Source organism: Pseudomassariella vexata, assembly GCF_002105095.1.
Source record: "Pseudomassariella vexata strain CBS 129021 chromosome Unknown BCR38scaffold_6, whole genome shotgun sequence".
Lineage (NCBI taxonomy): Eukaryota > Fungi > Ascomycota > Sordariomycetes > Amphisphaeriales > Pseudomassariaceae > Pseudomassariella > Pseudomassariella vexata.
In genome coordinates, this window is record NW_024467961.1 from 1,870,409 (window position 1) to 1,892,613 (window position 22,205).

The window sequence follows — 22,205 nt, forward strand, 5'->3', positions numbered from 1 at the left end:
ATCTTGCACCTGCCGTAGTTGTGGTCTCATCAATAGCAGGGGTCCTGCCTGCCTCTACTCCATCATCAGAATTACCCATGAGGAGAATGGAGAAGAACTTCACAATATTTGCAGGGTGAATGGCTTGAATGAAGTCTTTCTCGAGCGTGAAAGGTTCTAAAACTTGTGGAACTTCTTTGAGTCAAAAACGACGTCTACCCTTATTTGATGTAGCTGTCTCGTTCAAATACAGAAGTTGATTTCAAAACCCAGCCTTGACTTGGTAGTGTCGGGAGGTTGGCGACGAAGTACCCTGTAGTTCATCTACCTTCTTGAGAGTTCTGTTAGTCGCTCGCCCTGAGTAAGGTAAGGGCAAATAGCTGAGCGGCATGGCACCTGCCTCCCCAGAGCCTTCTTAGTTCGCTTTCATCACTTAGATTTTCTGACGTAAGGGCTGAAGCAGCAGAACAGTCCGATATACACAGAATGTCTTTAATGCATACTGGGCGCCACCTGTTTTATTGCAATGCTTTATATCTATTGCCTACATGACCGGAGTGTCCTGTCTACATTGCGGTGTTTATACATGTCTCATTAATCTACAATGTCATCCTGTTGTACATCGATTTTAGTGTATCTTTGCCGCGTCTGGTATAAAACTCATAACTGCGTAGTGTTGAAAATCGCCTCACACAATGGAACCCGCTTCTTTGCGGTCTGAGCCGAGTCTCGTAATCTGTTCGACCTCATTCGGGTCGTTATACGGTGGCCCTCCGAAATCTTCGTCAGCAATATCGTCAGCCCCCACGTCGTCAAGCAGCACCTTCTTCTTGTCTTCTCGTTTCTTGACCTTCGATCGAATAGCAGCAAGCTTAGCTTGGCGCGCCTCCTCACTGACAGAGAGCCTGCCTAGGTGGCTATCAATCTTTTCCTCCACCAGCGTTTTGACGTGGAAAGCCAGATGTTGGCTTTGGAAAACGCCCGAGTACCGGTAGCTGAGCCAAAGGTAAAGGGTGATGCCCTTGTGCAGCGCCTCGAGGCGACGGAGATATTCCTCAGGTCCAAACATGTAACGCTCCCCATCGACGTCCAGCAATTCCAGATCGATTTCGGGAATATCCAAGAGGTGGCCGCCATCCATGTTAGAGACACACTTGGCAAACGCTTGAACGACGACTGCACCGTTCATATCCCTGAGAAACACGGGCGCATTAAGGAAAACACAACGATCGTACACAGACATCGCATAAGGTTGAATCAAGTCTGCCAGATCGTGCATCTCCTTGGGACTGCAAAGATGGAAACGAGGTGACAGCCTCACAATGTCACGTAGGCGCGCGAGTATGAAGCCGAAAGGTGTGTTGGGTGGAAAGTAAGACGAAAAGCGCTCAACGACGGACGGCGGTGGCTGAATACCCGCGGTTTTGATGGGCTCTGGCTCGCTATGGAACGCTCGATGGACGGCCGCAAGATCGTCTCGATCCATAGCAGTGACTAGCCCTGGCTGTCTCTGCTGCGGTGCTGGAGGTTCTCCCGTCCCTGCTGAGTCCTCTTCGCTGCCTGCTTTGATGGCCGAAGACGCTGTTCTAAATCGGCCTGCACGACCACCAATCTGTTTGATTTCCGATGTCGTTATTGGGCGGAAGCTGCTTTGGTCCCGTTTCGACGTCGCCTCAAAAATGACACGCTTTATGTCGAGATTCAATCCCATACCAATAGCGTCGCTGGCAACGATAAAATCATAGTCGTTATCAGGGTCGTTAAAAAGCGCCGCTTGTTGAGTACGCGTCTCGGGTGGAAGAGAGCCATAGACAATGGCACAACGGCGATTAGACGCTTTCTCGACTTGCTTTTTCAGAAGATGGATACCGACTCGAGAAAAGGAGACAATAGCGTCACCCTTCTCTAGGTTTTTCAGTCCCCCCAAGACTTTATCCATTGGTTCGAGAGGACTAAGGCGTTCATATCGATGCACGGTACATTTATCTCCAGTTGTGTCACAGAGTGACTGTATCAGCTCGACGGACCGCTCCTCGCCGCATAGATGAAGCTCCTTGGCTTGGACTCCAAGGAACGCCTGAGTCCAGGCCCATCCTCGCTCACTGTCTCCGATCATCTGTATTTCATCAATAATGGCAACGTCGACGCGCAAATTAAGCGGTGTCATCTCCACGGTGCAACTTCGAAAGTACATGTCCTCATCCTCAGGGATTCGCTGTTCCTCGCCTGTGACCAAGGCACATGGCTTTCCCTTCGCCACAAAGCGCGTGTAAACCTCATGTGCCAGCATTCGAAGAGGACCGGCGTATATTCCCGACTTTGCATTCTCCAAAGCCTGCAGGGCGCGGTACGTCTTGCCCGAGTTAGTTGGGCCAACGTGGAGGTGGACGGTCCGTTGCATGGCCCGCGTGGCCGGGAACCACTCATGAGGGAAGCGAAAATCGGCAATTTTGCGATGCGTAGCGGATATGTTCTTGGAGAAGTGTGAGCGCATCAAGAAGTTCTGGAAGGCAAATTTGAGTTCCTTGACCAAGCCGCCGACGTCGCCTTGGACAAAGGCATGTCGAATACTCCAGAAAAGAGGATTTTCGGCCCGACTTATGGCATTCTTGTAGGCGGCAGCGTCGCAGGCTTTATCTATGGCTACGCGGAATAACTTGCTCTCGCGGTCGAAATCGACGGCGGTCTCGACACCAAACGCTTTGTACTCATGTTGCTTTCTGTCCCAGGTGCCAGACTCCTTCATGAGCTGGTCACATTTGGCCAGGGCGAGTGTACGGAAGATGTTGTAGGTCCTTCGGGTGACTTTTTCTGCGCGAGGGGCGCCTTCTAGGTTGTCCAGTCCGCGTAATTTGGCCTTAACAGGAGCATTGTGCTCTACCTTGATCCTTCGAATAGAGAATGGCTCCTTACTAGACTGAAAAGGGGCAGTTAGTAAGAGCTGTTTCAAAGGTCAAAAGAGCTTGTACATACTCCAGTATCCTTACGCGCACTTGTGGCAGTGGACGCGAAGGCGTGTTTGCGACATGCTTGCACCGCATAGCTTGAACTAGCCTGACTAGTTCTGAAGAGGGATCGCATGACAGCTACAGAAAACAGTGGGAATCATGTTAGAGCTGATTCCCTCGCATAGTTATCTGCACGAGTTGCGTCGTGCCACGGGATAAGATACTTATACAAGAGCCTTGGAGCTCAGCACATTCTACAGCCCATTTATGAAATGTCCACATGCAGTACGATAAGGGAAAAATTGATGCTTATCAGCCGTTTCCATTACCAGTCCACGGGTCACTCTGCTGGGGAAGTGGTCAATGCACGGTACCCACCGTCACCATGCAGGCCTAGGCCCAGGCCCCTACTGGCTCTCCATCCTCTGCCCCATCCTCGATTCTCAACAATGCAATTCGCTCTCTGCTTATCTACCTCCCTAGGTAACAACAGACTGCATTTCATCACTTGCGCATCCCCAGTACATCGGCCTCCTTGTACGCTCTTGCGCCCATAACACAGCAAGAACTTCGTCCTGCTACAGAATATTTAGTACCAAGCTGCGCGATCTGATCGCCAGGTGACTACCGTCAAAATGGCCTCTTCCTCATCTCAAACGCCGCTCCTCTAGTATGCTCTCCTCGTCCACACCCCGCCCAATCCGATCGAAACCCCATATGCTAACATATGCGCCCACGACAGCTCCTGCATCGCACATAACACAACTATCCTCTCAGAATGCACGACCTCGGCCTCTTCCCAGACCTCGTCCCTCTCATCCCTGATCCTGCCCAAAATCAACCACGACAGCCCCCAGAAGCTAACGTATACGCACGGCACGAACCACATCCACTACATATCAGAGGCGCCGGAGGGGCATCCGTCCAACGCCTCGGCGGGCGGCCTGACCTTCATGGTAATCGCCGAGTCGTCGCTAGGTCGCCGCGTGCCCTTCGGCTTCCTCTTCGAAATCCGCCGGCGCTTCTTCGACGAGTTCGACGCCGAGCGCTCTGACTTTGCCGACATGCCTAACTACGGTGCGGGCTCCTTCAACGCCGAGCTCAAGAAGCTTATGGTGGAGTTTGGCACCACGAGCGGGGGGCGCGAGGACGCCATCAGCAATGTCCAGCGCGAGATTGATGACGTCAAGGGCATCATGACGCGAAATATCGAGGGCCTACTGGAGAGGGGCGAGAGGATCGACTTACTGGTCGACAAGACGGATCGCCTGGGAGGTAGTGCACGGGAGTTCCGAGTCCGGAGTCGCGGCTTGAAGAGGAGGATGTGGTGGAAGAATGTCAAGTTGATGAGCCTTCTTGTGCTCGTGGTCGTCTTGATCATTGTGACCATCGTAATTGCCGTGAAGAATGCTACATAACGTGGGAAACACGATGGTCTCAGGGAGCGAAGCTACAGAGCACTGCGACATGCTTTAACGGCGTTCTTAAAGGCCCCGGTTTGGGCTGGTACTCATTACCCGGAGGACGTTGAATAGGACAGGACACGTAAAATGTCTTCCGAGGCACCATTCTTTTTGTTTAAGTGAATATCTCAACATGGAGGTCTCAACCCGAGTTTGCATGTATTAATCCATTGTATATAAATTTACCCTTTTCAAATTGCAGGGCAACAAAAATCATTATCACCAAAGCTGCTGCCATCCAATGATGTGGTGAGGGTCAGCAATACGACGCCCGCCGTTCTGTCATCCTGGCCAAATTGATGAAATAGACCCAGAAGCTGCAGCCGAGGGAGTCAAGGCCAAGTATTCATCAATTCCTAGATATCTCTCACGTCATGATACTCCTGAGCCACTCAATCGCAAAGCTTTGCCCACTCATAACCTCGATGACAGTCCCCCACCACTCCGCCTCTGTGCCTCCGAATATGTGTAGCCATGCGCGACAGGACTCGTGATTGCCGCCGCAGCAAGTGGCACGAACGGCGACCTATGCAGTCTTTGCGTGAAAAACACTGGGTGCAAAACCGCTGTGTCGCCACTATGCCATGCTGCTTGCAATACCGGTACTATCGGTGTCGTTGAGGCTATCGGAGCCAATGATGTTGTCGGCATTGATATCGGAGCCAGGGGGAGGAAGTACGGTTCGAATTCCGCGAATGGGTTTTGCGGCGGGACTACGTTGTTCAACGAAAATGTATGCGATGGAAACGATTGGCACTGATTCTGCTGTGGTGTCTTGTCAGGCCTGCTGTTTTACGCGTGCGATGGCGATGCGATGTGATGTGATGGGGAATGTCTTGCAACTGACTGCTGGGACTGAGGTGCAAATTGATATTGGCATGGATATTGATGAGCTTGACCCCTCTACTTCCAAAGTTGCCCTGCGTCATTTGCATGTGCCGGCGACAAATGCAGGCGAAGATCTACGATGCAGAATATCGTGCGTTCATTACTGTCAACCTCAAATCTTTGAATCGATCACATTGGCTGATTGTTTGGGCCAAACACCAATCTGTGTAAATTCTTGAGGATTTCAATTGACTTCTACTGTACTGGCAGATTGCTCCAATCCAGATGCCACTTTCCGTTAGCGGCGTTAACCGACGCGGATAGTCCCCTATGTCCCTCGGACAGGGTCCGACCTCATTACAGAGATCGGGGAAAGTGGGCCGCTTTCCCTAGGCATTTTCTAAAGTTTCGGCGGATCAGCCGGAACTCAACTCGACATAGCCGCTAGCCGACGAGGCTGAGAAGAGCAGTTCTACAAACCCCCTGGCACCAATGCTGGAGTATATTAGCTGGCACCTTTATGTATTTTCATTTGGCAAAACGTGACCCTAATCCACTCAAGAGGCCGCGGCCTTCTTTCCCTTCCTCCTCGATTTGGTCTTCTCGTTCTCCTTGCCCTTCTTGATAGCGTCGACTAATGATTGCAACTCTTTTGCCTTCTCGGCATCTTTCTTCTCCTTCTCAGCCGCCTCCTGAGCCTTCTTCTCGATCACCCTCAAAGCTGCCTGTTCTTTCTCCGTCTTCTCAATCAGTTTATCGCTAACCTCCCAAAGTTTCTTCGCGACGGCTTCGTCTTTGACATCAGTTCTGGCGAAGTCCACTTCTTGGCACTCCTTGACGAACTTGCCACCTGGCCCTCTTGCCAAATTTTGCTCCATAGCCGCGAATAAAATGGACTGGGCTCCCATCTCTGCGCTCTTGAGGAACAACCATGGGAGAAAGTAAACGCTTACGTAGACGAACAAGCCCCAGACCGTGCCGCGGGTTAACCACCGCCGCATGCCTGGCGTTCGTGAGAAACTCGGATCCACAAAAATGACCCTGGAGTTCATAGGTAGTCCGTCGGGCCTTTTGTACGCATCTAAGTGCTTCTGAAAAGCTTGGCCAAATACCATCAATGCCAACTTGCTTCTGGCGTATGCTTTGCGAGGCGTCCATTTCTTCTTATCGAGATCCTCGCCGAGCAATGGGGATGATATATAGGAAGAGCAGGTCGTCATGATGACCCGCACATCTCGGTCGAAGGGCTGGGCTCGAATGGCAGGACTCAGTATGCCGAGTAGATGGAAGTTGGCGAGGTAGTTCACCATCCACATCTCCTCTATTCCCTCGGCCGTCCGCGTACGTTTCCCGCCGGGCGGGGTGAGTGTCGCCGCACACAAAATGATCATATCGAGTCGGCGCGGGGGTGCATTGTCGATCCACTTGGTTGCAAACTGCCGTATGCTGTACAAGGAAGAGAGGTCGACCTGCTCAGCGTAGATCATCTCGTTGTTGGTGCGCTTGCGCATTTCGCCAATGTAGTCGGCAAGGAAGGCATCGGACGGCGGGAGGCGGGTGAGTAGGACAATTTGCGCTCCACTGGTGGCTAGTGACTCAACTGCTGCGGCGCCGATACCAGACGTCCCTCCTGTTACCATGATGACCCTGCCATGCATGTCTCTCTCAGCAGGATTCAGATAGCCGCTGCAGTAGACTTTGAGAATATATAGCAGCGCTCCGGTGGTGCCCACGGCGAATAGAATCCAGGGGTCTGGCATCCATTTTGGAGGGCCATTGAATAAAACCTCGGTCAAGAACGGGATGGGCATGGCGACGGTAGACCAAGAAAGTGGGATTGAAAGTGGGAAGGACTTCTCATGTCATTTTCTAGAAGGAGTTATCGACCTAAAGTTGCTGTCGTGGACAAAGTACAGGGTTTAAAGCGTATGTCGAATCGGGAATTAAAAAGCAAGGCCGGGAAGGCAAGGCTGAAGCTGACACAGGGGTCTGCTTGTCAGTGACCCACTTCTATTATTGGCATTAGGACGTCGAAACTTTGAATTCATCACTTACCAATAGTCCACTTCCACGATTCTCTTCTACGTGCGAATCCATCTATCGCTTTGCTACTCATCGTTCGCCTTACAGCAAGAGGGACGAAGAACAGACCTATCACCATGGCATCGGATGATGATGTGAAGGATGGCATCCCCCTTCAACACAGAAAGCCCTTCGGCGCGGGGCTGAGGCGGAAACAAGTTGTATTTGTTCCGGCCTCGTCAGGGAACCTGAACTCCATGGAGGAAAACATATCCGCTGCGCCGGCAAGGTCTGTTGCAGACATGTACCTGGACCTGGTACTACCGAATGGCTCTGCATCTGCTTCTGCGACGCCCGAGTCCATAACAACCCAGCTATGTGAAGTGTGCGACTGGCCACTGGATCAAGACCCCTCCGATAATTTGCAGAGAGATCGACCGAACCAAAAGCACGAAGCTTCAATAGCACACCAAGTGTGCTTAACGCACTCCCATCCACCGTCGGCTTTGGATCGATCTCGCATGGGCCTAGCGGTTCTCTCAGCGCAGGGCTGGGACCCGGATGCTCGGCGTGGCTTGGGCGCCACGCAGTCAGGCATTCAGTACCCTATAAAGGTAAAGCCCAAAAAAGATACATTAGGCATAGGGGTCAAGGTTCCCAGGGTGTTAGAACCGAAGAAGGAGAAAGTACAGAAGCTCGACGCAAAGAAGGCGCGTCAAATGGCGCTCGAAGACAAAAAGCGACGTGAACAACTGCAACGGCAATTTTACGGAAATTCAGACCTGCAAAAGTATCTGGGGACAGGGTAGAGTCAGGTTGGTCTGCCGTGGACATCACGATTTCAAACCATGCAAGCGCGAGCTTGTTTACGCTTTGGGACGAATATGCGACATAGGTGGCGAGGGCGAATTTGGCGAGTAGATTATGATACCCATCGCACACACAGGTCTGGAATAAAAACGAATAATAGACTGTTTCCGAAGATTCTTTGCCCATATATCAGTTTCTTGGCGCTTTGCATCACCGAGACTTATCAGTTGTCTACCAAACACACTGAAGCTACCTACACGATGCTATTGCAGTTTCATGCAAGGCTGACCACGGGGGTGGGTCGTACACATTTAAAGACTCGGCGAAACAATGCGCTATTCCTAATGCTTCCCAGAGGGGCACCGAACCTTGTCCAACTGTCGACGCCAAACCGGCACGGGAGGTGGGGCCAAGTCGCTCAACTCGAGAAGCGCATTGATTGTTCGGTCCATCCGCGGATTCTTGAAACCCCGCCAAGGGCAATGTACACCCATCACCCTCTAAATTGAGCCCTTCTCCGACAAACGCGAGTAGACCAGATCAAGCGACTAGCTCGAGAGCATCGCATTCGGGGCCTTTATAGCAACAGGCTGCAGCTACAAGCCGGACCATACTGCTCCCATGCCCAAGCTTTGACAGGTGCCTAACTCAACCCTCGACCATCGTACCTAGCTACGCCAGTCTCATTCCAGTGTCGATTCCAGCCCATAGTCTCGAACGTCGTACCCAGCAGTTGCTCCAGCTGCTCCCCACCCTCCGCTTGAATACTACAACGCTGAAGGACATCAACTGTAGCCGCCAAGTCGGCCGAGAGCTAAGATGGGCGTCTCCGTTATCCAAGAACAGCACGACAGTGAGAGCCCCCAGGTGTCTGCCTCCCTGTCTCAGCTTCTTGAGCTAACTATCTGCCTGTAGTCATCGTAGACACGATCAAGCAGATCACTCAAGGTGACGTGAGTTATTTCCCCCCCCCTTTCCAAGGCGGTTGCTCAGTGCTGACGGCGGATCTCGCGAATAGTGGAAAGTACTAGTCATCGACGAGAACTCCAAGAAGGTCATCGATAATGTCGTCAAGGAAGATGACATCCTCAACCAGAATATCGCCAGTACGTCAAAGAATTCCCGACTAGCTAAGTGCACCGACTGACCTCGGCCAAAACAGACATCGAGCGTATCGAGGAACGGAGGCCCATGAATCCAACCATGGATGCCATATATATTTTGTCGCCTCAACCGCATATTGTCGACTGTTTAATAGCAGACCTCGAAAGCAGGAGGTATCGGAAAAGCTTCTTGGTGTGGACAGGTGTGCTGGAGCCCTCGCTGCGACGGCGCATAGATTCCTCCCCCTTGGCTAAGCAGCAGCTGGGGGGGTTCCAGACTCTGTCCATAGACTACTTCCCCAAGGAATCCCACTTGGTCACCTTCAAAGATCCCTGGAGTTTCCCTGTGCTCTACCATCCTGCTTGCAATGGGCTTGTGGCGAAGCATATGCGGGACTTGGCCCAGAAGGTCAGCTAGGGATAACGAGAAAAAAAGAAAATATATGTGCTGACGACCTTCAGATCACTGGACTCTGCGTCTCGTTAGGCGAGTATCCAAAAGTAAGATACTACCGCCCACGAGCACCCATACATGAGGCCGCCGTCCTCAGCTCTCATTTAGCTAGATTCGTATCTGAGGAGTTGGACGAGTATGCCCAATGGAACCCGAACTTCCCATCGCCCACCTCAAGGCCGCAGGGTATTTTACTGGTCACAGATAGGTCAATGGACCTCATGGCACCCTTGATCCACGAGTTCACTTACCAGGCTATGGCGCATGACCTATTGCCCATCAAGGAAGGTGACAAAACGACGTTCCACATGACTGTGAACGAAGACAGTCCTGAGGCCGAAGAGAAAGACATGGAGCTGGGTGATAAGGACAAGGTCTGGGTGGACAACCGACATAGACACATGAAGGACACAATCGAAAAGCTGATGGGCGACTTCCAAAAGTTCCTGGACCAAAATCCTCATTTCACCAACAAGGACGGCGACACGACTAGCTTGAATGCTATCAAGGACATGTTGGCCGGTCTACCGCAGTTCCAGGAAATGAAGGAGACATACTCGCTGCACCTGACTATGGCGCAAGAATGCATGAACATCTTCCAACACCACAAACTCCCCGATATCGCCTCCTCAGAACAGACCTTGGCCACAGGGCTGGACGAAGATTTCCGAAAGCCGAAGAACGTCCTCGAGGGGGTAGTCCGGCTTCTCGATGATGACGCCATTACGCAGTCGGACCGCCTACGGCTCGTTATCATGTACATTCTATACCGTGGCGGTGTCATAATGGAGGATATCAAGCGCTTGCTCTCCCACGCTTCTCTCCCGCCGCAAGACGGCGAAATTATCGCCAATCTCGAGTTCCTAGGCGGACGCACTACCCACGGACTCAAGGACTCGAAAGGGGACCTCACCCCAATTTTCCCCATCGACACCAAGAACCTAGTCCCTAATGAGGAATACTCTCTGTCCCGTTTCCAACCCGTACTCAAGCCCCTGCTTGAAAATCTGTGCCGAGGCGCATTAGATCAGACTCAATTCCCTTATGTCAAACCTCCACTAGACCCCAATGAAGATGCCATTGTTGGCCAAGGTTCTTTGCGAGCCGCTAAGCCGAGCTGGGCTGGTGCAGGGCGCCGTGTTGTCGAAAATCGCCAACGCATCATCATTTTCATGGCCGGCGGCGCTACCTACTCCGAGAGCCGGGTGTGCTACGAGGTCGGCAGCGCATTAAGCAGGGACATATTCCTTGCAAGCAGCCATATGCTTACGCCGGAGCTATTCGTGCGTCAGGTTGGCGACCTATCGGTGGACAAGCGACGGCTGGATCTTCCCATGGACAGGCCAGCTCCCCGTGCGCCCGCTCACTTATTCGAGAGGCCAGCACCGCCTACCGCTGCAGCTACTCCACCGCCAGGACAGAGACTGCCCGGTGCACCCATAGGACGGGTTCCAGCTCCTGGAGGGTTACCGGGCGGTCCTCGTTTACGAGATGCCACCTCTCAACCGCCTACACAAGCGATGGGAAGCATGTCACTGGGCTCAGGGGCGGCGTTTTCGCCTGCCAACGGAGGGGCTCTGCGTCCAGCTGTACCGAGTCCGAGTCCGGCACCCAGTGGTTCCAGCGAGAAGCCACACAAGTTAGAAAAGGAAAAGAAGAAGCGGGGATTGTTCGGGATGAAGAAGCACAGCCACGGATGAACTGGAAAGGGTGGATGAGAAGGATGAGCCTGAATGTACTCCTTGGGTATGGCAGTGCATGGGAGGAGCTGATGTGAGAATGTGCGTTGTTAACATGGGTTAAAAGTAGCATATGGACAAACAGCATGGCGATGGCGTTTTGAGTAGACTGTATTGATAGTTAAATTGCCACTGCTGTTGAAAGACTGAATTTGCGGCATGGCTTGCAAGTATCTAGACACGTTGATCTCTGGGGGGGAGGGCAGAGTGGCGCGGAAAAGCGGCCTAGTATGCGCTTCCGGCCGCTTTTTGGGTGATGTATGGTGATGTACTCCATGAAGAGTTGTGAGGTATATGTCTAACCTAAGATTGTAACCAAAACATACGTCCTAAGCCTCAAACCCAAAATTCGCCTGTACATATCGAGTCATTAAATACCGTCAAAACTGCATGGCCAAACCAGCTTCAACTCGTATTTCTCGATATCAACATCAGTCACATGGTTAACAATAACATCATGCTCAGAAGGTAGCGTCAGGCGGTTTATGCACGTTGACATATTCGTTCCTCACCAATGTTCATTGATTTCCTCCCTTGTCTATCTAGTGATCAGACAAACACACCTTCCCAATGTGTGTCTATGATGATATTGTTCGTCGCACGAATAGTTCTTGAGCCCAGTTGCTTCCTCTCAACCAGTGGGTGTCAACGCATTATCAGGCTAAGGGTGGGAAGGATTGATTACATTGATACAATAATCTACTCGCAGTTGAGTTACCGCGGCTGGCCACGTTCTGACTAGCTCGTCCCCTTTTTTGAATATTTCATTCTCTTTTTTTATACTGTACTCGTTCTCGGAAAACCATGTCGTCGTCGCTCCCTTCAGTATCTGCCGTACCGTCAAAGATGGCGGCCGGTAACAGTGAGTCTAGAAGCCGTTCGCATGCAGCTTTTCCTGGGTACAAACCAGACCATGCTGTTTGCTGTAATTTGCTCTGCTTTAGTGCACCCTGCTCTGGTCTGATCTGATGCGGTGTCAATGTAGTTTCCTAGTTACGACGGAAGGCACCGCCAGCACTCGGAGGCGGCATTCCACGGCCATCGAAGCCATAAGCAAGAGCCTCTGGGCCAATACCCGGCGGTGGCAGGAAGCCCGGTGGGCCACCGAAGAACCCAGGGGGTGGGGCCATGTTGCGTGGATGACCGATCATCCCGTCTGGAGGGGCGAAGCCACCCATAGGATTAGGGAAGTTGGGAGGGAACATTCCCGGCATCGGGCCATTGCGGGGATTGCCAGCAAGCCCCGGTGGCGGGATCATAGGTCGACCTGGACCAGGAGGGAGTTGCTGGTTTGCGCCCTGCATCCACGTGTTGGGGTGCATCTGATCCAAGCCAGGGGGCCCTTGACGTTGTAGGATTTGGGTTGGCTGTTGTCGACGATTGTCTTGTTCGTGACGAAGCTGTGGTACATCGAAAAAGCTGGGCAAGCCTTGTGGCCGGCCTTGATGGTGAGATGAACTACGCTCACGCTGGTAGTCGGACTCGCGATCAGGTGTTTGAGGGATTTGAGCTGGCCTAGAGGGCTGGGGCATTCTAATGAGCTGTTCAGTCCTTGGAGGCTCGGGGACGCCACGTGCACTTTGCATCAACGTCATGAGGAACTCAGCATTGCTGTTGCTATTGCGGCTGTGGTTTTGGTCATTGCGGATAGGGGCCTGGTTCCGCATATGATGTCCAAGAAGTTCATGCATCATCTGGTCAGTACGCATTGGTGGTGGCGGCGGCTGGGCTGTCGTCTGTTGTGGTCTCGGTGCGTGCATCTCCTGCTGCTGAGAAGGTGGTGGCGGACCTCGAATCAAAGGTTCATCGCGAGGATGATGGAATGGCGAGAAGGGGCCGCCCGGAGACGCAACAGAGCTTTTCGATCCCATGTCCTGACTAGGCGGGGTTGGGACTGGGAAACCTCCAGAGGGTGGGGTATTGTTCAATTTGGAACCCTTCAGCTTTTGAAGAAGAGCCTGGAAGGCCACTTTCTCGTTGGGATCAGCCTGGGTTACGGGACTTATGCCTGGTTGCCCGCTCATGGCTGCGCTTGCGCCAGCGCCCGCACCAGCAAAAGCCAGAAGAGGGTTCGGCTCCTGGATCGGCACACTCGACGCAGGTGTAGTAGGCTCCGTCTGCCGGCGATCCTCTTGAGACGAGAAAAAGTTCTGGAATCTCGACCCCGTCTTAGGCTTGGGAACAGCAGTCTCCTTTGGACCTTCCAGAGGGTTGCTCATATCAGCGCTGGGAGTAGAAGCAAAGTTGGCGAAGAACTTGTCAGGGCCAAGATCGATAGCGGATGCCGACTTGACCTTGGATTTCTCGGGCTCCAGACTCTCTTCATGAGACGACGTATCAATGGGTGCGGCTTTGGCAGTCTTACCCGCCTTCATGCTCTCCATGAACTTCTTGAAGTCCTCCTCAGTGTGGGTCTGGTTCTTACCATCGGCAGGTTCGTCGAGCCATTCGGGCTCGCGTTCCTGGCGCTGGTCTCGGTTGTCCCATCTGCGCGCTCTGTCATCGTGATGGTCGTCACGATCTCGCTCACGGTCACCCCTCTCTCTCCAACTCTTGGCCCTGTCAAATCGCTCACGAGTTGATGCAGTCACAGGCGCCGGCGCTGGTGTTGCTTCGTTTTCGGCAGTGTTGCCCCTGGACCATGTGGGCTGGTCGGTTCTGTTCTTGTTCAGGCCGTTTCTGCGAGGACGCTCGCCGTCATCGCCATCCTTGTCTCTGCTAAACTCGCCAAAGTTGCTCCGGCGCGGCGGACGGTCGCCATTGTCTCGGTCGCGATCATCGTGACTGTCTCGAGGTCGACGCTCGGCCGCTGCAGGTCGTTCGGGACGCTCACCCATGCGCCCATGGAACCGCTCAGCGCCCTCATGCCCGAAGCTTTTGCGGGGCTTCACGGTGCTCCAGCCGTCGCTGTCCTGATCGGCAGCATCGCCACGGCGACGGAAATTGTTTCGGCCATCACGGTCGCGTTCACGGTCCCGATCTCCGTCACCATTTCTGGTGCGCAAGCTGGCGAAGCGGTCTCGAGCATCCGACTCCTTGAGGGTCTTTTCGTTATCGAAAGGCTTGCTACCTCGCGATATGGTAGCCGACGAGAAGGTTGTGCGCGGTGGCCCGAGGACGATATCAGCGGGATCTAGTTGGTATAGTTAGCGATAGGAAGCCAAGTAAGCTCAGCATCAGGGGATGCATACTTGCGCTGTTGCGCGGCACATGTCTTTCGACACCTGGCCGTTTGTTGGTGTTGTCAAGCAGTGAATTGTCGCCAGCGGTTCTAGTCCTCTCAGGTCCAGTCTTGCCGGCGCTTTGGCTATTGCGAAATGTCTCAGGGGGTGGTCTTTAATTGATGTCAATACCGTAGGCACATCTAGGAGGTACAGAACTCGAATATACATACCCCATCCATTCTTCGGCGGGAGGAAGGCTACTCGGTTTGGTACATAAAGGCGACTCGCGCAAATGAAGCAGGGCTTCTACTGTGTATCGTGTTGCCATATCATCTGAGGCTGCCGTATAGTCGTTACGTAGACCAAGGTGTATATGACATCAAGGTGTAGCGTTGAGAATCGAACGTCCAGTAGCTTGAGGAATTGAAGGGGCAAAGCTGGCAGTCGAGTAAGGTGGCGACGTCCAAGCAGTAGCTCAGCTGTAACTGGTGTACGAAATACGTGGTTTGTGCGGGGTGAAAGAAGTGAAGGGCCGAGATATGTTTGGGAGGTTTCCGGTAGGAGATGAGAGAGTCTTCGAGGCACAATCGATCTTGAGGTTTTGGAAGATGTAGGAACAACTGAGGATAGGGAGAAGAACGTAATGTCAATTGATGTGCGACGACCCGACCAAGTCCCTTTGGGAGAGGAAGAGTAAGGTGAGGCCCTTGCTGGCGAGCTGTTGTTCAATGGCAGGCGTTTCCAGGAGTAGGAGGGGCGACAGTTGCTTGGTTTTCTGTGGCAGCAGGTTCGACGATGAAGTTTCCAGATGATAGTGCAACGTTGATCGGCGTAGGGTCAATATTTCTGTGTTCTTGTTCTGGGATACTTTTATGAGGGTGAACTTCTAAAGTTGGGATACAACGCACGGAGGCATTGCAGGTCAAGTGCGAAAGGCTGGCTGGGCAGCTGGGGTGCATTCGTCACACGCCAATATTGACCCACTACACTTTACTTTTAGCCCGTTCTTGCTGCCTACGGCCTAACTTACCTAGAAGCGAGTAGTCCGCTGGTAACACTAGGTAAACCACGTGCATTAAAGAGTTCCCAACATCTATTTTCTATGACTCCTACCTTCAGATTCGCAAATATCTAATAATCAACATTGCGTGCACTGTCAAGGGCGAGGCAGGGTGACAATTTCCACACGGCTTCCAACTTAGTTTCAGGATGCAACTACTAGACATACAGACACAGGATTCCTTCACAGAACACTACTTAAGTACGATTGCGATGGACGTATTGTAGTTACCGCACGAGTACAACTACTAGGTCTCATTCATTGTACTCATTACTGGTGAGGCACGGGGCACACCCCTTATAGGCCATGTGTCGTCTGTGAACGTCCACGGGTACAGCTACGTTCTCTTACAGATTGGGGTGCAAAACGAAAGGCTGAAGTGTACAATACCAACGACGATATGTGATCTTGATCCAGCTCTGGGGAAGAAATTATTCGATACTTCTCGCCGCTACTGGACGCCCAGGCCACACCACGTGGAGGTGACAACGAGTCATAGCCCTGAGTGCCATATGCACTTGACGCAGGACACCCCAGGCAAGGGCGCCTTTGCTCTCCCCTGATGCAAGTGTGACGGGAGAGGATCTGTCTTCTTATGTCGCATTTGTAGAAGATATATTAGAGGAATAAAGCGAAACGAGATCAAGAAAGATGGGCCGAGAGAAAAAGAAAACAGAGGAAAACAAAATTGAGAAGGAGCGCAAAGGGGAGAAGAGAGGGCGGCTATGGGAGAGAGCGAGTGTGAGTAAGAATGAGAGAGTCAGGAGAGAACGACAAGTTGTATAAGGTGGAAGGATGAACAAGGGAGAATGACTTACCGGTACTTACCTCAAGCTCGAAGCCCTGGCTGGGCGAGGCCTTTTTACGTATGTACATGCATGTCTGTTTTACAACTTTTCCAGGTCGGCATTCAGTTTTGACGACTTGGCTAAGGTCAAGCTGCAGTTTTACATCTTGCCTAGGATGATAATTTAAAAATACGTAAGGACGGGCTTTAGTTTAGCGAGTTGGCCTAGGTCGCAATGCAGTTTGTCCATCATTGCCCTGGATTAGACTGTTAACATCGTGCCGCGGACGAAGGTGTGATGGAGGATATCAGGTAGTAGAATATGAGTGGGTTAGTGGTGGCAGTGAGGATAAGAGAGCTGAAGGGTAGACGTAAAGGAGACAGATGAGGAGAATAGAAAGTTGTTTTACAGAAGAAAAAGGGAATGAAATTTTGAAGGAGGAATATCTGCTACTTATAGTGCAAGTTATTTTGCCAACAGGGGAACCCATCTGTTGATACTTGGGCGCTCCAAACCTTCATTTACCCACAACGTTGACTCTTTGGCGATATGCTTTTAGGAATCAACGGCTTAGATGGAAGGTGAAAGAAAATGTTTATGGGGTTCTTGGTATACAACTGTCTTGTGGGAGATATAGACATTTCTCTGTAGCTTCTATATATACACGTCCATGCTTAGGTGAGTCGGGTCGTGAATTGAGTTTTATGTGCAACACCTCACGACCCGACAAGACAACTCCAGAAAAGTCAGATGTTTGAGTCGGCAAATCCGAAGGTACCAAAACTATAAAGTGTATGGCGTCGAAATGCAACAAAGCTGAACCATGACCCGAGACCATTTGAAGCAAACACGGCATACCCAACGTGGAGGTTAATTTTTGAATACAGGGTGTCCGAAGGACTGCTTCAAGCTGGCAACCACCAGTCGTTGGCTGCTGCCAATCAGGGAATCAAACATTCAAAGACCCAGGAGGTGCGTAAGAATGTACTGAACTACTTCAGTATTGGGTTTCTGTAGTATCGGTTGAGTTGAGACATGAACGACAGAAAGGAGATGACGAGGTTGGATTGAACTATATAGGGTAGCTCACATGTTCCTGAGTTGTAGAATAGAAGAGAGCTGAAGTATTATACATCACTTCCATCACAGGGCCAAGGCTTGGGATTGCTTGTTGAACCTTGCATGAGAATTGGGTATCTAGTTGTTGTTTCTCATCCTATTACCTGTTCAACTATATGTCACCCACAATCTCAATCGAACGCAGCCAAATTCTTGGCGAAGCTACTGCTCCAGCTGGTAATTCGTTCCTGGTCGCAAGTTTGCCACAGTCTCTTCATGAGGCCCTGGTACACGCTACTCTGGCCCCCTCCCATACCTTCCTGGATTTTGTTCCAGCTCAAGCCACCGAACCGCGTGATCAGAGTATCACTCCCTCCCTCGACCGTCGTGAGTCTGTATACGATTCTCAGAATCTGGGTACGTAGGTTGGGACCCATGTACGGATTGCAGTAAAGAGTAAGGATCCGCTCGAAAACCTTCCTCCTATGCAAAACCGCTACATCGGTCGGCGTGCGAAGGCCGTCGAGAAGATAAGATAGCAGCCAGCTAACTTCGGAGTAATATGCATTGTCTTCTTTGGGTCCCTCTTGAAGGATGTCCTGCACCAGCGGTAGCTTTTCCAAATCCCAGACTGGAACGCGAGTGAGGAATGTGTTGATCTTGGGGTAAAGGCAATGCGTTGGGTTCTTGAGAACATCAAGACAACGACAGACGAATGACAAGATAGTACTTGGCATTCGGGCCTCATTGATGGTTTTTCTAGAGGTTTCTGCCAGCTCTGATAGCAGGAGCCAAACCTGCTCACTCTCCTCGTAAGTTGATTCCTTGATTTTTGCTGCAATCTTAACGATGGCGGTGAGAGCTTCTTTACGAATGCTGGGATGCTCCGATGCCAGAAGCCAAATGACCGACGCTGCATATCCTTCTTCAATGAGGTCCTCTGCCGCTTTGGAAGACCACTTCATCAGCGCACTGTTGTCTTTATTTGCCTTGACTGGTACCGAGAGCATCTCTTCAAGCTGCTCCTGGCTGATTGGACCAGTCTCAGCATCAAACACGGCAAGTGACTTCTCCAGGCCTGGCTCTTTCTCCTCTTGACTAAATTCCATTTTCTCGGGAATCGACAAGTGCTTTCGGGCTTTCGAGTCTCCAAACCCAGTCATGAACCTTTGCAAGACGGCTGCCAGTAATGGTTGGCCGGTGCCCATAGCCCCTGAATTGCCAAGGAGTTCGGATAGAAAACCAGCTAAGCTGATGAGGCGAACCTTCGTCGAGGAAGAGACGGCAAACGGTAGTTGTTCTGCCATTGTCATCACCACAGGGTTTAGAGATACCCGCGACTGTACAGAACTACTCGACTCGAGCTCTAGAGCGAGCTCCGAGATCATCTCCTGGTACTTCATTGGTGACCTCGCACATCTCTCTGCACAATTGTCGAGGAAAGTCCAAATTGAGGGGTCAACGGTCTCGAGGCTTTGCAGAGTGACGATGATGGGGTTGATACCGGCAACGGCTGACCCTCGTTCCACTATATCATGCTCCTCGGCAATGAAGTTGAGGATTTTGGTCAGGTTGCTTGCCGACAAGTCTTGAGTCTTGTCAATGTACAACTTCATGACCGTTATGAATGGGGAGTGCGGAGCGTCCTTTCGGGGGGCGAACCACCTCATGCTTGGAGAATGTTTAGCCATTGCAAACATATTTTCTAGCTCCATCAATCGCAGCGTCGCATCCTCAACGCTCTCGTCCGGGGCCTCGAGTCTCTTCAGAGCGGCCGATAGCAAAGGAGAAAAATCAAACTTCGCAGCAAGAGCGGCTTGCGGAATGATCTCATGGTAGAGTAGCAACAGTCGACTAGCAGCTGCCCGTTGCAAGATATCCTCATCTGATATAGCTCGATAAGCGGTGATGATATCTTTCAAGGTAGGAATCCTCTGACAAAAGTCGTCAACCAGCCGATGGGCAGCTTCCATCCACAATTTATCTGACAAGCTCGATGCCTCCCGGTACATATCCAAAACGGCCGACAGCTTCTCCAAGGCTATTACGAGCAAGCGTATAGCAAAGTAGGAGATCAGCTTGGACTTTTGGTTCAGACATCGTGAGATGGACTTCAGTTCCAAAGGCAAGGGAATGATGTTGCCCAGCACAACGGCTGTAGGAGGTGGTATCCTGGCATACTTTCTATAGTGGCCAAAGAACGGTGGAACGTCCAGCCGAATAGTGTTGAAGAGCAGTGTCGCATAACCGATCCATGTCGCCGACAATTTCGGATCAAAGCTGAACGCTTTTTTGTTCGCGAAATAGTTGGCGATGAGCTCTGGACAAGCCTCAAAGATTGCGACAAGTAGCTCGTTTTGTTTCGTACTTGACCAGGGTCGTAGAGTCAAAATGAACTCTGACAACAAGGAATTTCGTACAGGCACGTCCACGTTGAATTTCTCCATCCAGGAAATGCTTTCCAGCCCTAGGTCTCCAAGTTTATCGACGTCTAGATTCGGTATTTTGTCGGAGTCGACGCCTTCGGGGTAGTACCCCTGTTGGGAGCGCAGGATGCCGGCGGATGGCTCAGTACAAGCAGCCATCAAGAAGTTGTGTGCTGCGTCTTCCACCGATGGTGTGCCGTCTTCTGACGACTTGGCGTGCTGGTACGAGTAGAGAGATGCGATACGTGCTAAAGACTGTGAATTCAAGATCTTGATTTTGACGTCTGAGCGCAGTTTCTGGTCCAGAACGACGGAGCTTCTGAGCGTGTCCAAAATCTCGAAGACGAGATACGGAGGGTCTTCTTTCAGAGCCCTCATAAGCGCGGCAACGACATCTTTTTGGGACAGGATATCTCTCTTGGCCTCAACACTGGAAAGCTTCAGGGCGCTCATGAGCACCCTGACAGCATTTGTCCTCACGGACGGTCTCTTGGGGTCCTCGAGGCCATCGCCAAGAAAACGGAGGCTCATATTCCTTGCCAACGATTTGAAAGTAAAGTTCCGGGCACGAAAGACATGCATTGCCAGAGCACCACCATCTAGACTGACGATCTCACGTACAAGGCGCAGTGTTGGTGATACAATGAAGTCCTTGCCCTTGTCGGCTGAGAGGTTTTTGGCTAGCAGCTCCAATTGACGACGCTGAAGGATTGTACGACATATCCCCATACCAATTGGAACCATATCTACGTGATTCGATATCACCTTGATAAGTAGAGCGAGCACAACTGCGACGGCGGACATGACATTCTCGTTGCCCATCTGGGCAGCCATGCTCCACGTTTCCATTATGTCGGGTAGATACACAGGCACATCTTCCGTTTCGTCTCGGGCCTGTCTGGGCTTGGTTATCTCAAGATATTCGGCCACTATATTCAGCTTTCTGTTGGCACCGTCGCCAGTCTCATTGAGAACGCCATCGAGCAGATCCTTGAAGGACTGAAGGCCATGTCTTGATTGTCGGAGGTCTTGTTCGAAAGTCAGTAACTGATGAAGCTGTCTCGCAGTGTGAATCTCTTCTGAAGTGGGTGCCTCGTGGACGATATTGCGCTTCCGCTTCGGGGGCCTGGATGTATCGATTTGCTCCGACGCGGCACCCTGTTTCCGCTTCCGTTCCATGGCTTAATGTGCGGATGTGTCTGTATTCGTTGAATTGACTTGTTAATGTAGGTGAAACGTAGGCCGAAGAGAGGGGCCGTAGACCGATTCGGGTTTAAATCGAATAGTTTCGTTGACAGGTATTACGTTGACGAGAATTACTCTCCAGAGCCAACACCGCGAGCCCATGCGCTTCGAACTTCTCCAGCTTCGAACCCCACGAAAAAGTTGGGTTCTGCCGATGGGAAAGTTTCACCGCCTGCTAAATACAACCAGCTGCAGTGCGAAGGACCCACCAAAAGCCTGGCGCCTGTCCCACCACCCTGCAGCTGCCCCTGCCCTCTGGAACCATCACCAACTGATACGGAACCGCCAACTTCATACATCTGTCGCAATCATCCACGTCGTCAAGTTTCGCTCATCGACCACAACGCTTGAGCATTTACGCGCAAATCAAGAACAAGCCATCATGGGTTCCGTCGTCCTTCCCCACCTAACCACCGGCTGGCACGTCGACCAAGCCATCCTCTCAGGTATGGCCCCTCGCTTGCCCCTCGCTTACCCCTCGCCTCTCGCTTACCCCTCGCCTCCCCTTCTCCTGCCCAGCACCCCTCGAACCGTACTAACCCTTTCGTCTTTAGAGGACGAGCGCCTAGTGATGATCCGCTTCGGTCGGGACTGGGACGCAGATTGCATGCGGCAAGACGAAGTTCTCTACAAGATTGCTGAGAAGGTGAAAAACTTCGCCGTCATCTACCTGTGCGACATCGACCAGGTGCCCGACTTCAACCAGATGTACGAGCTGTACGACCCGTGCACCATCATGTGGTTCTTCCGCAACAAGCACATGATGTGCGACTTTGGCACGGGCAACAACAACAAGCTCAACTGGGTCCTCGAGGATAAGCAGGAGCTCATCGACATCACCGAGACCATCTACAAGGGCGCTAAGAAGGGCCGCGGTCTCGTCGTCAGCCCCAAGGACTACTCGACGCGGTACCGGTACTAAATTTTTGGTGGTGACTTTAGAAGGCTGGGCTCGATTACCCGATATGATACGATACGAAGTCGGATACTACATGATGGATAGCGGAAAATCTGGCACGCAGTTGCTCGCGATCATCAATCAGCATGATCGTGCTGGCCGACCAGATAACCACCTACGTACGGAGTCGGTTTTAGATTCACTATGGGCCTGGAGAAA

At 51.8% G+C, this 22,205-nt stretch overlaps 9 protein-coding genes across 9 annotated transcripts; 4 read left to right on the forward strand and 5 right to left on the reverse strand.

The window, feature by feature from the left end:
• Positions 1-484: 484 nt before the first annotated feature.
• Positions 485-3,216, reverse strand: BCR38DRAFT_474219 (P-loop containing nucleoside triphosphate hydrolase protein). Its single transcript, XM_040862962.1, has 2 exons — positions 2,953-3,216; positions 485-2,896 (listed from the first exon to the last, which is right to left on the reverse strand). The coding sequence occupies exons 1-2, from the start codon at positions 3,058-3,060 to the stop codon at positions 668-670; spliced, it is 2,337 nt and encodes a 778-aa protein (XP_040716449.1). The 5' UTR covers positions 3,061-3,216; the 3' UTR covers positions 485-667.
• A 163-nt stretch (positions 3,217-3,379) lies between these two features.
• Positions 3,380-4,607, forward strand: BCR38DRAFT_474220 (synaptobrevin). Its single transcript, XM_040862963.1, has 2 exons — positions 3,380-3,597; positions 3,670-4,607. The coding sequence occupies exons 1-2, from the start codon at positions 3,563-3,565 to the stop codon at positions 4,343-4,345; spliced, it is 711 nt and encodes a 236-aa protein (XP_040716450.1). The 5' UTR covers positions 3,380-3,562; the 3' UTR covers positions 4,346-4,607.
• On the reverse strand, positions 4,608-5,454 carry BCR38DRAFT_432402 (uncharacterized protein). Its single transcript, XM_040860182.1, has one exon. The coding sequence runs from the start codon at positions 5,039-5,041 to the stop codon at positions 4,805-4,807; it is 237 nt and encodes a 78-aa protein (XP_040716451.1). The 5' UTR covers positions 5,042-5,454; the 3' UTR covers positions 4,608-4,804.
• BCR38DRAFT_432403 (short chain dehydrogenase/ reductase) lies at positions 5,455-7,211 on the reverse strand. The gene has a single exon (XM_040860183.1). The coding sequence runs from the start codon at positions 7,027-7,029 to the stop codon at positions 5,776-5,778; it is 1,254 nt and encodes a 417-aa protein (XP_040716452.1). The 5' UTR covers positions 7,030-7,211; the 3' UTR covers positions 5,455-5,775.
• Positions 7,212-7,226: 15 nt separating this feature from the next.
• On the forward strand, positions 7,227-8,235 carry BCR38DRAFT_432404 (G-patch domain-containing protein). Its single transcript, XM_040860184.1, has one exon. It carries the CDS (start codon positions 7,378-7,380, stop codon positions 8,047-8,049), a length of 672 nt encoding a protein of 223 aa, XP_040716453.1. The 5' UTR covers positions 7,227-7,377; the 3' UTR covers positions 8,050-8,235.
• A 634-nt stretch (positions 8,236-8,869) lies between these two features.
• On the forward strand, positions 8,870-11,307 carry BCR38DRAFT_341352 (Sec1 family superfamily; the record flags this gene model as incomplete). The annotated part of the gene is made up of 5 exons (XM_040855862.1): positions 8,870-8,903; positions 8,966-9,003; positions 9,069-9,156; positions 9,213-9,562; positions 9,616-11,307. The coding sequence occupies 5 exons, from the start codon at positions 8,870-8,872 to the stop codon at positions 11,305-11,307; spliced, it is 2,202 nt and encodes a 733-aa protein (XP_040716454.1).
• A 1,018-nt stretch (positions 11,308-12,325) lies between these two features.
• Positions 12,326-15,036, reverse strand: BCR38DRAFT_194872 (uncharacterized protein). The gene is made up of 3 exons (XM_040854036.1): positions 14,741-15,036; positions 14,538-14,680; positions 12,326-14,479 (listed from the first exon to the last, which is right to left on the reverse strand). The coding sequence occupies exons 1-3, from the start codon at positions 14,836-14,838 to the stop codon at positions 12,336-12,338; spliced, it is 2,385 nt and encodes a 794-aa protein (XP_040716455.1). The 5' UTR covers positions 14,839-15,036; the 3' UTR covers positions 12,326-12,335.
• A 2,383-nt stretch (positions 15,037-17,419) lies between these two features.
• Positions 17,420-21,217, reverse strand: BCR38DRAFT_432407 (ribosome 60S biogenesis N-terminal-domain-containing protein). The gene has a single exon (XM_040860185.1). It carries the CDS (start codon positions 21,020-21,022, stop codon positions 17,609-17,611), a length of 3,414 nt encoding a protein of 1,137 aa, XP_040716456.1. The 5' UTR covers positions 21,023-21,217; the 3' UTR covers positions 17,420-17,608.
• A 253-nt stretch (positions 21,218-21,470) lies between these two features.
• BCR38DRAFT_342011 (mitosis protein dim1) lies at positions 21,471-22,010 on the forward strand (the record flags this gene model as incomplete). The annotated part of the gene is made up of 2 exons (XM_040855918.1): positions 21,471-21,534; positions 21,643-22,010. 2 exons carry the CDS (start codon positions 21,471-21,473, stop codon positions 22,008-22,010), a joined length of 432 nt encoding a protein of 143 aa, XP_040716457.1.
• Between the last annotated feature and the right edge of the window lie 195 nt (positions 22,011-22,205).